Source organism: Haemorhous mexicanus, chromosome 1, assembly GCF_027477595.1.
Source record: "Haemorhous mexicanus isolate bHaeMex1 chromosome 1, bHaeMex1.pri, whole genome shotgun sequence".
In the NCBI taxonomy this organism is placed as follows: domain Eukaryota; kingdom Metazoa; phylum Chordata; class Aves; order Passeriformes; family Fringillidae; genus Haemorhous; species Haemorhous mexicanus.
In genome coordinates this window covers 34,466,821-34,483,881 of record NC_082341.1, presented here as the reverse complement: position 1 = coordinate 34,483,881, position 17,061 = coordinate 34,466,821, and the positions used below count along the sequence as shown (strand labels likewise).

The window sequence follows — 17,061 nt, the reverse complement described above, 5'->3', positions numbered from 1 at the left end:
TCAGCCAAGCCAGCCTTAATCCCTGTTCTTTCACCAAGGGAGAGCACTGCCAGCATTACCCCATAGCCTATTGGTATTACAGTACAGGCCTCTAAAACCCAAACACTTACACCATGTGCTTTGTCAACATATAAATATTTTTCCTTCTCATATAAGGGTACATATGACCCCATACCTACCACCCTTTCCTGGCTAAGGGTGATTTACTGCACTGCTGGTTTCAGCTGCTGTAATACAGGCAACTACTAAATACAGGAAAAATCCCTTATGATTTTTCTCTATTACTTTTCAGAAGAGAGGAAAACCTATGGGCTAGATACACATTGCATGAAATTTAAGCAAGATGTGGAAATTAAGTTAATTTTTTTCCCAACTATACTACTTTAGGAACAGATTCTATCATTTCCAGCTTGCTTTGAATTATCATTCCTACACTCAAAGGCTACAGTACCAAACTATGACATTCAGGAAACGTTTGTAAGAAATTTCTCTTGGAGGTCAGAGAGTCACTGAGCTCAGCATGAAATAGTGATGTGCTATAAGCTAGACCAGTGCATTTTATCTACCTTCTTATACTGATACACAGAAGTATATACAAGGTAGAACGTGATCCTAGACGGTACAAACCAAATGAAAGTCTTTCAAACACACATCAGTCTGTAGCATCATCCCTTTTTAAACACAGCTAAACTGGATACTCAGGATTTTTATTCCTTCTGCAGATTGAAATTATTTAACCCTTAAAGGCTTTGTATTTGGTTTTGTACTTCTTCTTTACTGAGCTACTTCAACTTGCTGATGCTTTTCTAGCAGTGAGGTGCCTGCCTTAGGATAGTTCACTTAGAACAGGAACATTAGGCCATGTAGAGGACTGATGAGCTTCCTGAGCTGACACTGAACAACCCACATTACAACCAAGTTGTAACTAAGAATAGCCATTTCCCTGCTTCATTTGCATAATTCATATATTATCTTGCAGCCCTGAACAGTGGTGAGAAGATTTCAGTTTCAGGATAAGTCTTAGGAAGTGATGCATCCAAAGTCCAGCATACGCAGAATGTGATTTTAAACATGCCCCCATGTTGAAAATATTCAGCTCACTATTTGTAAATGCTATTTGATGCAATACTCTACTTGCTACAATCAGAATCTTTCCACTTTTTCTCATTTCACAGGGACATCAGGCTAGATGCATTTTAACAAAGTGGGTGCACTAAGTTATTCAGAAGCAGACCCTGACTCTTCCCATCTCTGACAGGATCCTCTCAGCCCCAACTCAATGCTCAGAACAAGATGTGACAACAGGGCCTGTCCAGCAGCAGCAAAGGTCATGTGTTTGCAATTACAACCCACTGCAAATGCTTTGGATACCTAATGTTCCAGGCAGTGTAAGCCTCAAACCTGCAGCCAGTGGGCTAAAATGGCCATGTGATCTGCCAGCACTACCCACCTTGTTGAGTTGGGTTGCAAGTTCTGTCTGGGTCTGAGCTGTCAATTGCTGTCTGCCTCAAGTTCCCAAGAACTTTGACATTTACAATTTTCCAAGTATAAATATAGTATAGGTATGTTTTTACCTGTGCTAATTTTGGAGGTGAATTTGGGAGGTAGGATGCTTGTGTTGGGTGCCATCAGGAGGATGGGAAAAGCCTCTTTCTCACATGCTTATCCACATGTTTATTGCTGATCTGTAGCATCCCTTGGATTTAGGGAGCAGGTCTTTCTCAAGGAGAGACTTCCAGCTAATATAGGATGGTATAAACAGCAGACAAGCCAAAACCAAGGGACTCACTCACTTCCATTTATAGCTTTATTTTTCTCAGTTCAAGTCCTGGAGGTCATCATCATTATTGTTCCTTGAGTCCCCTCAGTCCCCAAGCAAGGGCTAATCCACATACATTGTCAGAGGTGGTCCTTGACAGATGATCTTACTACCACAAGGCATTCCAAGTATGGGAGGCACAAAGAGACACTTCTTCCATTTTACACATGAGCAACAGTGGCAGAAGGATGTCAAGTGATTTATTCCTGGATAGGAAGCTGGGATATTAATGCAAGGGCTTTCCACTCAATAGTACCTTTACAAAAAAAGGTACACATGGTGTTCTTAAACCCATGCACTCCGAGCTTCACAGCTAATTTGGAAAGTCGCCAGTCTGCATAACCAGCTTCATCGCAACAAATTCTCATGGATTATCCATGGGCTCCTCCCCAGAAGATTTAAAAAAAAAGCAAAAAGAAAGTAAAAAAATGCAGCTACTTGAACTTTATCCTCTGACTTTTCAAAGTATGACTCTCAAGGAGCAAAAAAAGCCAACAAGAAATGAAAGTGTTTCTCTGTTACAAGATTTCAGTGTCAAGCTGTGTGCTAAGCCGCAGTGATACACTAAAATAAACAAAACTGTTTCTTTCAGAGTCCAGAGAAATTAATATGACCAAAAATATTTTTGGAAGACTTTTCTGTGCAGTGAGTAAGATTTCCATGGAGTTAACCTTAGTCTCCATGTGTTGGTAGGTCCATTAGGCCAACACTACATCACACTCATATTCCAGGGATAAGCTGTTGGAAGCATTTCCTTAGGGACAGCTGCAGCCCAAGGAGTCTCCTTCTGTCTTGGCCTTTGTCCCTTGCATTTGTGCAAAGCCCTACTGGGGCCTGCTTCAGATTCCTATCTGACAGTCAGTCAGTAATGTAAGAATGAACATACAGCAGACTAATTGGAAACACAGAGCAAATGTTACAGGTTAGCCAGTTAGTGGGACTTATGCCTCTTTCTTTTTCTTTCCTTTTTTACCTTTTTCACCCCTTTTTTTCTTTTTCTTTATTTTTTTTAAATTTCCCACCCTCTTGATTGCTTATTTGCTCCCTGGAGATCACCAATGGCAGCTGCAGGGGTTGGTAGGAGGGCAGAATTAGTCTCCCAGAGACTGCTAAACAGCTGGAATTATCAGGTAACTCGATGCCCTGGTCTAGGTTTTAATCAGATTTTGCAACTATCCCTCACACACTGAAATCTCTCTGCAACATCAAGCGCTGCAGTCTGGGGCTAGCTGCACTCAGGTCCATCTCAGTAGATTTCTCCTGTTCTCCTATTCCTGTAAAATAAACACCAGGCACAGAGAACAACTTAAAAATTCTGTAGTGGCAAAGAAGTAGGAGTGTACAGAAATGTTCTCCCTGACTCTTAGCAAGACTCTCCTCAGCAGAACTTAAACTGCAAATTTTTTAACAAGTCTAAAACTAGACACATATATCTCAATATATGGCTGTTCCCTAACCTTTGTCCAATACACAAATCTGTGAGGGTCAGCCTGTGCTATTTTCCCAATACTTGACCAAAACTTGAACTCTCTCACGTTTGGACACTCTTATTCCTTGCTCAGCATACCATGGCATAGCCTCTCTCCTCCTCTAACTGTCCCAGTCTCTTTCCTAATGAACCACGAAGAAACACTACCTAGACTCCCTTCCTTGTAAGCCAAAACCAAGCTGCTCCTGGACTCCCCTCTCTTTCCACAAGCCTCCTCTCCTGTTCTGCGTCTCAGCACACAGCTTTACCTCTTGTCTTGCTGGCCTCTTTAGTGCATTAAGCTCTTTTACCATTCTTTGAAAATTTTACCTGCACTTTAGGATCCCTGAAAACACTCTTAACTATCTTTGGGTACAGGAGTACACTTACATACAAGGTGTACTATTTAATTCAACCTAAAACTCAGAAAACTGACAGAATAACTTGAGACTAAACAGAAAGAATACTAATTGAAAATGGGATATGTTCTCTACTAGATGTTTCAAGTCAAAGTTTCCCAGCTCAACTTGAATGCTTCATGAGAAATACAGAAACACAATAAAGCTGGTATTGATGATGAATAAATCCAAGGGTGCAACGTGTTGTGGAGGAATTAAAAAAAAAAAAAAAAACAGAAATAAAAAAATCTGCTCTTAAGCAAATGCCCTTTCATAAAGCCAAATTTCCCTGTAACATATTTGAGCCAGTTTGCAATCCTTCAAAGATGATATAATTTTCCCAAGCCTCTCCCTCAAGAGGTGTGTGGTTTGTGTTATAGTTTACTTAAAAGCAGAGACTTGGAATCAAACCCTGGCAAACACAGTTACACTTTTTCTTTATTATTTAATACCAGTTTTTTGTTGGTCTGGGTTTTTTTTTTCCGTCAGCTGCTTCAGTAGTTTTAAAAAGCATGTCACAATTTATAGTGCCACCTAGTTTCTAACCAAAAGGTTACTACTAGGTGGAAGAGCTCACAGATTAAAGGACACTTCCTTTACCATTTCAAGGAATCAAAAGGGGAGGAAGGGCTTGGTGTGCTCACACTCACCCTTTTGTTGTTCTCTTCTTCTTGTGCCTTCCTGAACTCGTGCTCCAGGGAGCAGTCGATGTCGTTGAAGAGGCCGACTTCCTCACAGTTCTTCAGAAAGCGCGTTGGTGTGGGAGTCTGATCTGAGAACAAGACAAGAAATGATCACTGGTTCTCAATATGAAAAGGAGAGGGAGACAATTAAATAGACTTCAGGAAAAGAGAGGTTCTAACCAAACTTCTCTTTGCCTTCCCACCCCTACCTACCACACCATCATTAAAAAAACCCAGTGCTGAATTTACTAAGTGCTGAATTTCGACACTAAACGCTGCAGGCAGCCATGCTTGCCATCAATGTCCAAAACCAGGCAGCAGTCATCATTTGGGCAGAAACACAACAGCATGGGTTTTCCCAGGCCACATAAAACAAGTGCATCTCCTTAACATGGTCATTACAACTCTCCAAAGGCCTCCAAAAATAGGCTCATGCAGAACAGCACACAGTGCATCTCATAATGCACATTTACACCACAGCATGCATGTTAACTGCTGTGGATACACACCAGTTAATGCCTTCAAGTGCTCAAAAACCACCTCAAACATACACATACTTAGCAAAAAAGGTAGCCATGGCAAAATTTTTGAAGGAAGAGTTAAATATCATTTAGAAAGAGTTAAATAAAATTTAGAAAAGCTATGGAAAGTGACATTCTGGCCATGAAGAAGCATCCTTTTGCATTTTATTCCTGAAAGTGTTGATAATACATGCAAAACCATGAAACCTGGAGTAAAAAAAATTTTAATGCTTCATCTCTAGGATTTTTCTGCCCTCTCAGAATTAACACAAGAAGGGCAGTATTCTCATTAATGCCACAAGCAGGAGAGACTGAAGAAATTAAAAGGTTTTTTGACACATTTTTGAAAACCTGCAAGACAGACAAGCAAAACTGCCATGCAGACTGTAGTTTCAGTGACTTCAGCTTCTTTCTTTAGGAAGTGAAAATTCAAGCCCAAATTTGGGAACCAAAGACTCCCAAAGCACAGGTCTGAGGCACCTCCATTCATTCTGAGTCTAGTTCATAATTATTCCTCCTCGGCTCCTTCTTCCCAGGGCTCTGTCCCAGCTCAAGATACTTTGTACCTGATTTTACAGAAAGATTGGACTCACTTTGTTAAAAAATATTCTTCAGCATAGTCCTTGACTACTACCTATTGTTTGTATTTCATTCTTTAAAGAATGAAAACTCTGTCATATTGAACCCTTGGGTCAATTCTGACCTCAGAAAAAATGCTCCCACTTCAACAAAGAAAAAAATTGCTTTCTTGCACCTAGCTAAGCTGGGTCAAGTTCTAATATTACCCCCTCACAGCAAACAGTTACCTAACACAATGAATTTTACATGATCAGGATAGAAATGCACATTAGCCCTTAAGTGAGCAGTACAAAAACAAGGTACACAAAAGAAAATGCAGTTTTCACTTAGAAACTAAGGAAGAGGATCAGCCTTCTCCATTATAAAGCCAGGAGAAGGCAATTTCCACCTGTATCAAGTATGGTCCTTCAGGTTTGACTTTCTCAGGTAATCCAAGGACAAAGACACTCATTTGCATTCATATTTCTGACAGAACATCAGTATGCAAGTCATTACTGTTCAAATTCATTTTTTATTCCTTTTAGTTTGAGCATCCTACTTATGAACTTAAAGGAAAAAAAACTTCAAGTATTTTGGGAATGCACTTATTTATCTATTACCTTTCACAGCTAACTACTGTATTGCCAGAGTTGGAAACAAAACTTTCTAAGGATCCTGCAAGAGCTCAGAGTAAGGAGATGAGTCAACAAGGTGCTGGCATTGATGGGAGCTGAGGACACTCAGCCCTTTACAGGTCCATATCCTAAATAAGCAGTGCCAAACAAATCTCTAAAGTAACCTCAGTAAACTCAGTAGATTTACACCAGGGGTTTTTTTTGGCCTTTGGACTGGAGTTTGTACTGGAAATGAATGGCACTAAAATGCAGGAGAAATAGATTTCATTTCCAAAAAGAATTAAATGCTACTTTAGTGAACAACACCATTCTTTAGTAGAAAATCAAAGACAATTGTCTCTAAGCCTTCCTGGACACAAGGGGCACATTAGTATCTGAATGTGAGGTAAACAGAGGAAATGCTTTATTGTTAGAAGTGATATATCCATATCAAGTAAGCAAAGTGTCAATTTCATGGCCAAAATGAGAAACTATGGTTTCATAAAGAAGTAGATGCCACTACTTTCACAAGAATCAAAAATCCTGGGTTTCTTCAGAGTTGCTTTGGCCCAGAACTGACCCAAAGGAAAAAAAGTTATCTCATTGAAGTAAATCCATTCTAACAGTGAAAAAAAGCAAGCCAGAGCAAGAATGTGATTTCAAATGCACAAGGGCCTCAATGGCTTCCTTTCTCTGCTCAGGCTGAAAATCTATCTTCTGCACCACAAGATAACCAATGGTGTTACCTACTGTTGAACTTTCCAATTAACTATTTTAATATCTCAAAAGATTAAAACTGATAATGACACTGTTTACACCACCTACATATCTTGATGGTGATCTTATTACCTCAGTCTCCCCCTACTGCTACTGTAGTTCCTATGTTCCAGAAATCAGACTGGCAGGAATTCATGTCAAGATTTTTGTTAAAAACAGACAGCCCCTCATTTCTCCCCGCTGAGGAAGGGGCACCACCAACCAGCCAGCCTAAGCTTCATCCACAGACCTCCTGGAAGTCAGCTCAGCCAGATGTAAAACAAGACCTGCCTTCCTAGTTCTAATACTTCAGCCTTCAACATTCACAGCAACCAGAAGGCCACAAACCCTCTGTCTTTGTGAGGGTAGAACTGATAAAGATCCAGACTTCAAAATGTTGAGACTTTGTGTAGAAAAGTAGTTACACTGCACATACACTGCGCTCATTGGTCTCAGGATTTCAAGGCTGCCAAGTTTAATGAGCTTGATGTGCTCCTGAGCAACCAACTATTTTGCCTCTGCTAAACACTAGTTCTCCTTTAGGATGTGGGCAAATTAGAAGAAATCACTCTCAACACCACAGAAATTCTTTTACCTAGATTAGGCAAGCCTTTGTGTTTTAACTGGGAGGAGTATCACAAGGGAGACCCTAGCATAAGCTACAAAATCAGGTCTCCCAGAATTAATAAAATATTCCTAATTCTCAGCACTTAAAAATGCATTAATAGTTCCAACAGCTTGTGCCTGACCTCATTGTTCCCTGTTGGTACAAACAAAGCTTTTGTTGCTATCACCAGCGCCCACAGCTATTGCAGACTCACTGAGAGCAGGGCCCTGATTTGTTGCACTTCAGCAACTGGATGAGCCAGACCCATCTGGACCCAAACCCAGACAGAGCCAGCACCACTCTCAGCATTCCTGCTGAGGACACACGTTATGTAGGAAGCTGCTCTGCAGGCACACTGCTGCTCACATAGCCCAGGGCTCTAATGTTAGTCACAAACTGTATTTTGTATTGGCAGCTTGGGATAGAGGAGTATCTGGGTTAACCCAAGATACCAATCAGCTATCCCAGCATTCAACAAATGAATCTTTCCATCCTCAACTAGTTCCATCCTCTAGAACTAGTTTACTCTCCTTTGAGGCATCTACCTCTAGCCATCTGACATTTCATAGGTAAACCTGTCATCCGATAATTATTTAGGAACTTTTTTCTATCTCAAATTCATCAACAGCTTAAACACAGATTATGTCAAGCTTCAGACTTGGCAATGAAAATATTGTTCAGCCTATTACTCAGGGGAATAATCAGCCTCTCTGATGACACAGCCATGACCAGAAAGGCTGCCAGAAACATCAAGTTTAAATAAGCCTCAAAAAAGTAAATGGACAATATATAAGCCCCAAAGCAAGCACAAATGATCCCAAGTTAACCTACTGTGTCTTACAGAAAGGGATTTCAGATGCACTCGGCAATCATATTCAGGCCAGACTTTCACATATTGTGTATATTTTGATTGCTGACTTTTGAAAACCTGTCCTCAGTGTCTGAAGTAATGCCTGATTTTTCAGACTCATAAAAAAATGTACGTGGTAAGGCAATGGGGAACTTGAAGTATGAAATAAAGTCAAAAGGTTCCATTATGTACTCACAACATTTGGCAATTCATGGGGGCTTCTTTGTTGTTGTTCATTAGGGGTGTGGGGATTGAAATAATAGTCTCAGAAAGGACACTCAGTCTCAATACATTATTTTCAAAACAACAGCTCAGGAAATACAACATTAGCTTGCTATACAGAAACTTATTTAATTCATACAGAATGTGTTTTGTAAAATTACCTTGAATTCCTGAGCTTCATCCCTCAAAACACAAAAGGAAACTTTAAAGCATGCTACCAGTTTAAAAAAGCCCTGGAGAACACAAGGACACTTATTGGAAACAAGCTTTCACTTTCAGAAAAAAAAAAAAATTAATTCTGATTTGGTGAAAGATACCTAACAGCCAAGCTCCAAAGTGTGTAACTTGATTCTTCATTTTTCTTTCAAAAAAAAAAAAAAAAAAAATGTTTAGTCTGATGTGCAATACTAATAGACACTTGGCTTGTTCAGCTGTGGGCCCTGTTGAAGTTATACACTTACCCATGTTGTACTTTCATACAACAATAACAAAGTCAGAGTAATGGGGCTAGCACAGAAATTTGAAGGGCTGCCCATCAAGCAGCCACAAAGACAGAGGAATGTCCTGAGAAGTTCAGAAAGGTTTCTTCATTGATTTCACAGGTTTCCACCCAAGTGCACTAAGGAGCTCAACATCATAACACAACAACCAGGTGGAGAAAGAGGAGAGGAACAAGAAGTTCACTCAAACACAGGTGGTGAAACTGCTCCCACCCAGATAAGGGCTACCAAGAACTTTACTGCTTAAACCTGTACTCTTTAAAGCACTGGCTGGACATTCCTGGAGGGATAAACATACTGGGTACAACTAATTTTTAAAGTCTTCTGGTCACTCTGAAACTGACCAATAAATATAAGAAAATGTTTCATTTAATTTTGGTAAAGCAAGGGACACAGAAGCAAACAAGAAAACAAACTACACTATGAGTCCTCATACCCAATCATTTTGCACACCTCCAAATTCATGCCTTGATAAACCTCTCTGTGTAAATTACAGGGAGGAAAAAAATAAAGCAACCAAGAGTGATGTAAATTACCTCACTGGCACAGGCACTACTTGGGAAAAGGAATACCTCTGCACTACCTTTATTACAGGCACTTCCTCCATATAGAGAAAACTGTTTCCACCTCCACAGTGGGCTTTATCACCAAAACTCTAGAGGATTTGGTTTCATTAAATAGAATGAGGAAGGAAAAAAGGTTTCTATGTAGATAATCCCCAGCTCCCAAAGTTCAGTCCCACAGGGCTTTTATTATTTCCCTGGAGGAAGCAATCTATTCTACAGACATTAATATTTTGGTGTTTAAACACAAAAGCTTTGTCACACAACACAATGTAGAGTTTCAAAGCAATGCAAACACTCTTCACTCTCTAAACAGCAAAGAGCTGATATCTATTTCAGTCAATTTAACTATAAAGTTGCCTGCAATGGTGACTAGCATGGAAAACTTACATAAGGTATGCTGTGTTATCTCAAACAGCTCTTTTTTAGCTGGAAAGATGGAAATGGAAAACACCAATGACTCTATCCATTTTCTTAACAAGACTTTCTAATAAACAAAAATCAAATACATACAACAAAGAGGAGCAAATAACATTAATTCTAAAAGACAGAATTGTGTTGTCAAGTTGTGCAACAAAAGTATCACTTGCATTTTAGTGCAATGACTCTAGTGGATTTTCCTTCCATTTATACAGTCAGAGAACAGAGAGCAGTTTGGTGTCCATGGGTATCTGGAGTTTCTGAATTGGTTCAAGTGATGGGTTCACCAGACGTAATATAATTTTCTCTTCTTAAGCCAGCATGAAAACAATGGTAGAAAAAAAAGTGAAGCTAGTTGATAACTTGGAAGCTCCTGGAAAGACATACCTGATAAACCAGCAGAGCACTAATTGTTGCAATCAGGTCATGCACCATTGTTTATTGGACACTGACCCCACCCACATAACAACATATAACTTCACATATAACTTAATTTTACCTCTCCCTTAGAAGCTTATATTTCAGATCCAAACACAGATTTCACACAAAAACCAAGTTCCTTCTTTCCAAGTCATATTTTGCTAAGTTTCTGAGACGTCTTGTACAAAACCAACAGTTTCAGTGCCTACTTCCAGGAACAGTTTATAGAAAACATGTTTAATGTGTGTTAGATATTACTGATATTATAGTGAACCAAGACTGTGGATTAAGCTACCTCTGTAAACAGGGTAAATAATTCTAATGTCTACCTGAAAGCATACAGTGTGTTATTTTTCATGACTAATTGTTAAATCATACACAACAAATTAAAAGATAGTATACAACATACTGAGAAAAAAAATTAGAAAGTCTGACTTCTAGGCAGCTTAGGAGAAAGAGGGGGGGAAAAAATAACACTGCACCTGGCTTATTACAGGGCAATTGTGGCTGCAATTCTTTGAACCTACTGATGACAGGAACATTTTTTTTAAAAAGTCACATAAGCAAAAATGCAAAAAACAAGGAAGACATGAAGACAAATGTCTAAGAGAAAAGCATGTCTCTTTTTCCCATTTATCATTAATTTTTCATTCTGAAATCTAAGAATAAAACATCTTAAACTTTAAGGTATTTAGATTTCCCCAGGGTTTCAGTGGGTAATGAAACAACTATTTTTCAATGTCTTCCTGCAGAGAGCAGATGATCTATGGTGCTTCCTGAGTAAGGACTGCAAAATGCCAAACAAATTCAGCAAACAAATACAAAAAGAGGAATCAATACACCAGCAGAACCAATTTGCCAGGGCATTATGGTCAGGAACATTGGCCACAGTCCTTGGGAACGCGTGTTTTTTTACTCTTTCCCCTACTACACAGGATCATCATAAACAAACCCCAAAGAATACATTCCTTAGAAGCAATCTCGGAGTCTTTCTGGCCAGAAAATTCTGCATTATTATGTACAGCTGGCTAACTGCAGGTTTGGGGCCCCAGTACCAGTGGTAGTGCTGGGAGACAGACATTGTTTTTGCTTAGGAAAGCAACCCATTGGAAGGAGCAGGACGGCTAAATCACAGAAGTTACCAAACACAAATGGAGCTACTCTGCTCAGGGGATTCCTGATGACAGAATAGATTCCTTAGAAACTGCACTTGAACAAAAGTCTTGCCAAACAGAAAGTTTTAACAAAAGCCAGCACTTGCACAGGGTGAATGTGCCCACAGCACAGATGTCTTCGAGCAGTTTCACTGCCAAAGGACACAGCCAAATGCAAAAGCAGCTTTTCCTCATTTGTGCTTGCAAACACAGGATTCTGTGGGCATAGCTGGCACTCAGGCACTTTACAAGACCTAGTTTTCAAGATGCTGTGTACTGTTTCTTTCTAAACTTAGTCCACTATGGGATTTTAAAATGAAAAGCAAAATAAATTCTATTTGGGAAAAAGGGTGTCTGACTTTTCATTGGTGCCCAAAGTCCCAACAAAAAAAACTCAAACAAACAAAGAACTAAATATTTGCAAGCCATTGTTACTTCAATATGATTTTCATGAAAATGGAAACAGTTTAACCAGAAAATAGTTAGTCTGCTGGAGTCCCTTTAATGAATATACATTTGCATGTGAAATGGCACAATTTACCTTGAAGAAGCCCACTGCAAAAGACAAATATCAAACACTACTGAACATCCACACACAGATTTGGATCACAGAGGGGGTTTTCTACCATTATTTTGAAACCTGTAAAAGTCTAGAGATACTATTCTAAATAGTCCATTACTACAGCCCAAAGACTAAACAATAGGCAAGGGAATAAGAGAGGAAAGAACTAAAACGAAGGGCTAGCTTCACTTTACCCAACGCTGGCTGAAGGCCAGCAAGTCATTGATATGTGGTTACACAGACAAGAGCACAGAAAGACTGCATAAGAAATATACTACTGGAGAAATTATAGGGTGTAATTGTACCTAATAACCCTGTTTATGAAGGGGGAAGGGCAGAGAGAGATGGGGAAAGAGTTCTGGGTATCATCCACTTGTGCACCTTTCTGGTTATGGCTATTTACAGGGGCAGTTCCTGGGTCACCACATATGTGGCTCACACAGTGTGGCATCTTCCATTGCTGAAGGGAGTCTGTCCAGCTTAAATAGCAAGTCTTCCAGCAGCTGCACAAATGCACTTCATTAACACTCTCACTGCTGGGCTCCCAGGTGACACACACTTAAGTGCCTGTATTCCACTAGAAATCAATGATAGAGCTGCCAGCATGCCTGAGGTTCAGTGATTTCTTTCCCTCTCACGGCAAACTTGTATGAAGGCAGAAGAATGGCAATTGTCCTTTTGTTCAAAGGTGTGCATTCTAGCTCAATCCACCTCTCCTTGTTATTTAATTGGATCTGGGGCTTTTTAAAACCGCTCTTGGAGTCATTTTGCCAGTAGCTTTCCAATAGGAGTCATGCTTTCCACATCATCTGAACAGTTATCTCGACTCTTGAATTCATGTCTTCTTACCTGATAACATATTATCTGTTTTTATTGAAGGAAACTTCAAAGTCATTTCATGTTTGTGCCTGTGAATCATCAGGTGATCCTCTGTTGGAAAACGCTGTCAGGCAAACACAGAAAGAGAGAGAGGAAGAGAGAAAAAAAAGAAAAAAAGAAGAATTTAATTCTCTAATAAACTTTTGGCATTGGACAGAATTTCAAAACTGAGAGACAGAAAGAAATTTATCCAGCTAGAAATGTGTCCAAATGGCAGAGGAAACAGAATATTTGAAAATACAAGTGAGTATGAGTAACAAATAGCTGTACTTGATTTAGAAACACATTTGCTGCCATGCTCTCTGGGATGACAAACCGTAAGGTGTCATGCAACTGCTTGGAAAAAATTACAGTCCAAGTGTTAGATTCTAAGGGTCTCAGACACCCACTCCAGCTACCACAGCCTCACAAGTCACCACGTGCCTGAGCATCTGCGATAGTTTCTGTTCTGTATGCTCTTAGCCCACGGCAAATGCTAAGTAATGAGACAAATCTTAAATCACTTTACTGGATTTTTCTGCTTTTGTGTCTTTCTGCAACATATATCTGATGAACAGCTATAAAAATAACTAAGTAAGCCAGCTTTTTTCTACCCAAAAGTATTCAGGCAAAACACATCTTTAATTTTGGAAACATCTGATACTTTGGCTTGATTTGGAGTGGCAATTAAATAGTGCCCAGTTTTATAGCAGCTGGTTATGACCCTTTATGATACTAAATCAAATTATTCTCCTTTGTCAAGCAGAGAAGGTGGAGAGATGTTTTTTATAAGAAACTAATTAGTGTGCTAAGTTTGCTTTACAATCTGATTGCAGACTTGTACAAGAAATAACTTCTTTTGAACAAAACAAAGAATAGACAAGCTTGAATAAACATTCAAGCATTTGCACATTTGGGCTCAAACAGCAGAATGGTTCTGTGAAGTTTCCTTCCCCAGAATGTGCATACACAGATCTTTGCTACTGAGGTGGTTTCAACTGGGTTATTTCAGGACTACCAAAAGTCAAAAGTTGTATCACCAAGGCTTGAGGAAAAAAAAAATTAAAAGCAGCTCTTTAAAGCAACAGGTACATAGGAGACAAAAACCAGTGGCAACAACAGAGCCAAAGAGCCAAAGGGACCTAATGGTTTCAACACAGTATACTCTTGGCTAAGTGACTTTGCTTGTGGCTAAGGCATAAATAATTGCCATATGTTACACCTTCTGAAAATCTCTCTAAACCCAAAGACAAAGCAGCATAAATAATGGAGTTGAATTCTCTGGGGGGAAAAAAGGAAAACAAACCCTGAAAAATAAAGAAATCCCCAAGACCTGTTTCTCACTGTGAAATCCTGGTTCACTGCTTACTCATCTGGAAGAAATGCAGCATTAGGAATTTATGTTAAGAACAAAGGGAATATCTGAGAAAGACTTTGCTCAATGAAATCATGAAGTGGGGGAAAAAAACCCACATTTATTTCTCTTGAAAGTGGATTTTCCTTCATGGATGCCACGCTCTCTCTTCATGATGCAATCAGCCAGTTTAAACAGGGTGTGGGGCAACAGAGGAGAAAGTGTTCCTCCAGCCCAGATTTCTCAGTCTTTTTTCTAAGTCTGCTTCCTTCCTTGTGCAGAAGGTTGGCTCCATCAGCCCTCAGCACACAGCTGCAGGGGCCAAGAGAGAAGCCCCAGCCAGCTTAGCTGGACAGAAGCTCTGCATTATGCACTTGTGTCAAGTCCTCATTTATTACAAACAGGGGTCATGTTGGGGAATGGGAAGTTCAATGTTTATTAAGATGGAAGTCACATCTACATTGTTCATCTTTCCAAATTGTAACAGTATGCAACCAAAGCTGCTCTCTGAACACCTAAAAGAGCTTGTCTGGATCAACTTCTCCTCCACTGAGGAAGCTAATTAAGAGTTGACATGAAAACACTCAAGTCCACTGATTTCAGTGGAATTTAGTTTCATCAGAAAGGTAAATAAACATCACAATTAAGCTCAGATACTTTTATTCTACCTCTGTGACAGAACGGTGAAAGTTTAACTCTGCATGTGGAAATCTAAAGGGACATATTCTCAGCCTGAGGGATAATCCAAAAATGCACTCTGCCTCCCTTATTAAAACTCTCACTTGGTGAAACAGCAAAGCCACTCAGCCAGTTGTTAACTGGCCTGAAGGCTTCTGCCTCTCCTTATTTCAGCCCTTGGCAAAATCAACACCTACACTTCATTAACAGTCACCCACCCCTCTTCCAGAAGAACCTAAAGAGTTGTAAATATTTTAGAAAGCTGAAAACTCCCAACACACAGTTGAAACAGGGAAAGGTTCACTCCTTAAGAGAGGAGGACTCTGGAAAATAGGTAAGCTGTATCACGTGACATGGAGGCACACGGGAAGCCCGTGGCAAAAGCCCAAAAGATGACCTTGTCTGAAGATTTCACTCACAAACTCTTGTTACTGAAACAAATTAGGGCCAGAAGTGCCACACATGGAACTTCCCTCATCACTGCATGTGGGGGAACTTCCCTCCCCTCTGCAAAATCACTGAAAAAACCACACACACCCCAGTTCAAATCTCAGCAGGTAAATCCTTGTCACTTCAGGGTTTTTTTAAGCTCATTAAACATCTAATGTTACAAGTCAGGTTTTGCCCTTGGAGACATATGGCAGAGCACCAGTCAAAAGGACAGGGATTCCAAATGCACACCCTGGGGCAAAGTTTATCTACAGGCTGCATTTTCCACAGAAAATATTTAGTAGGAAGATGTCTTAAAGACTAAAAATAAATGAATACATAAATAAATAAAAGTCGGCTAATAAGATATCATTGTATTTCAGTATTTAAAACAGAAAAAAAAAAAAAAAACACACAGGAGGGTTAGGGCCTCCCAATAGCAACATAATATATTCCATCATATATCAGCAGAAGACAGATAAATGTGTCCTGCCTAGTGTGTCCTCTCTTGATAGTCCCTAAAGGAATCTGCAATACACATCTTGAAACATTAGGCTTTGGGATGAGAAAAGGGACAGAAGCAGCTTGAGGAGCACTTGTATCATCTCACTTTTGACTGGCTGCTGTATTTGCTTGAAATATTTTATAATAGTGTCTTGTGGGAAAGGAGGGAATTGAGGGGAAGCAGGTCTTAAAAAAAAAAAAAACACACAAAAACTCCTGACACACATATTATTATTAGACATGTGTTAATATATCAGGAGGCATTATACAAGCCAGAGCTAGTGCTGAGGACTCAATTAATATCACCGCTGACTCCACTCACCTGTGAGCAGCCTGGGGCACTGCAGACAAAAGGCCTCTCCTGCTCCAAGTTCATCTTTGATTCCTCATAAATCTACATGTTAAAAGGGGAAGGGGAAAGAAAGGGAACCTATGAATATATACGTTCTAAACTTGACACATGCATGCAACATACAGAAATGGCAGTTTGTGCTTTTATTTCAAACTCCGCAAACACATCAGAACAAAGTTTTCACCCTGAGTACTAATTTTGCTAATATTCAGCAGGCTGTCTAGAGTCTAAGTTCTTATTGCTCCTTCCTGAGCACCAATTTACTGTTAAGAAAGAAAGTTCAGCTCTCACAGCATAAATCTGCCTCAGAAAATAGCATATGTTCAGTGTTGTTATTAGATAAGACCGTGTCTTCTCAGAAATATCTTGAATTAGAGGTTTTTACCTTTCCTCCTTCAGTTCCTGCTGAACAACATTAAAACCAGACGTCTAGGTTACTTCTGAGAAAGAGCCCACTTTTTGAAGTTCTGCATCCATACTGTCTGATATTAATAACTTAAATATATTACATACATGCTCTCCATGCACACAGGGTAACTGTGCATCCCCATCTTTTAAAAGGTCAACTAGAGCCTCAGGAGCTTCAGCAGTGAAGTTTTGTCTAAAACTGCACTTCCACATAGCAGTTCCAGTCCTGTAACCTTGAAATAAACCCTGGGGGAAGCTCCCAAGTTTTAAATAAAGGCAAAGTGTGAAACGTTCACCCTCAGAATGCAGCTATGCACCTGAATTTGAGTCAATACTAGGACAGCGTCCCTGAGGAAAAAAAAT

General features: G+C 39.7%; 1 protein-coding gene across 3 annotated transcripts in view; it reads right to left on the bottom strand.

Annotated features, from left to right (window-relative positions):
- The window catches only part of CREB5 (cAMP responsive element binding protein 5), a 258,281-nt gene that overhangs the window by 198,898 nt on the left and 42,322 nt on the right, over nt 1-17,061 (bottom strand). For 2 of the 3 annotated variants that reach the window (XM_059845603.1, XM_059845597.1), the window contains 3 exons: nt 16,261-16,332; nt 12,965-13,058; nt 4,336-4,457 (listed from right to left, as the gene is read on the bottom strand). In XM_059845603.1, the coding sequence (XP_059701586.1) occupies nt 4,336-4,457; nt 12,965-13,058; nt 16,261-16,314 (270 nt within the window). In that variant the 5' untranslated portion in view covers nt 16,315-16,332. The remainder of the gene's footprint in view (nt 1-4,335; nt 4,458-12,964; nt 13,059-16,260; nt 16,333-17,061) is intronic. The other variant, XM_059845608.1, reaches the window with a different exon arrangement.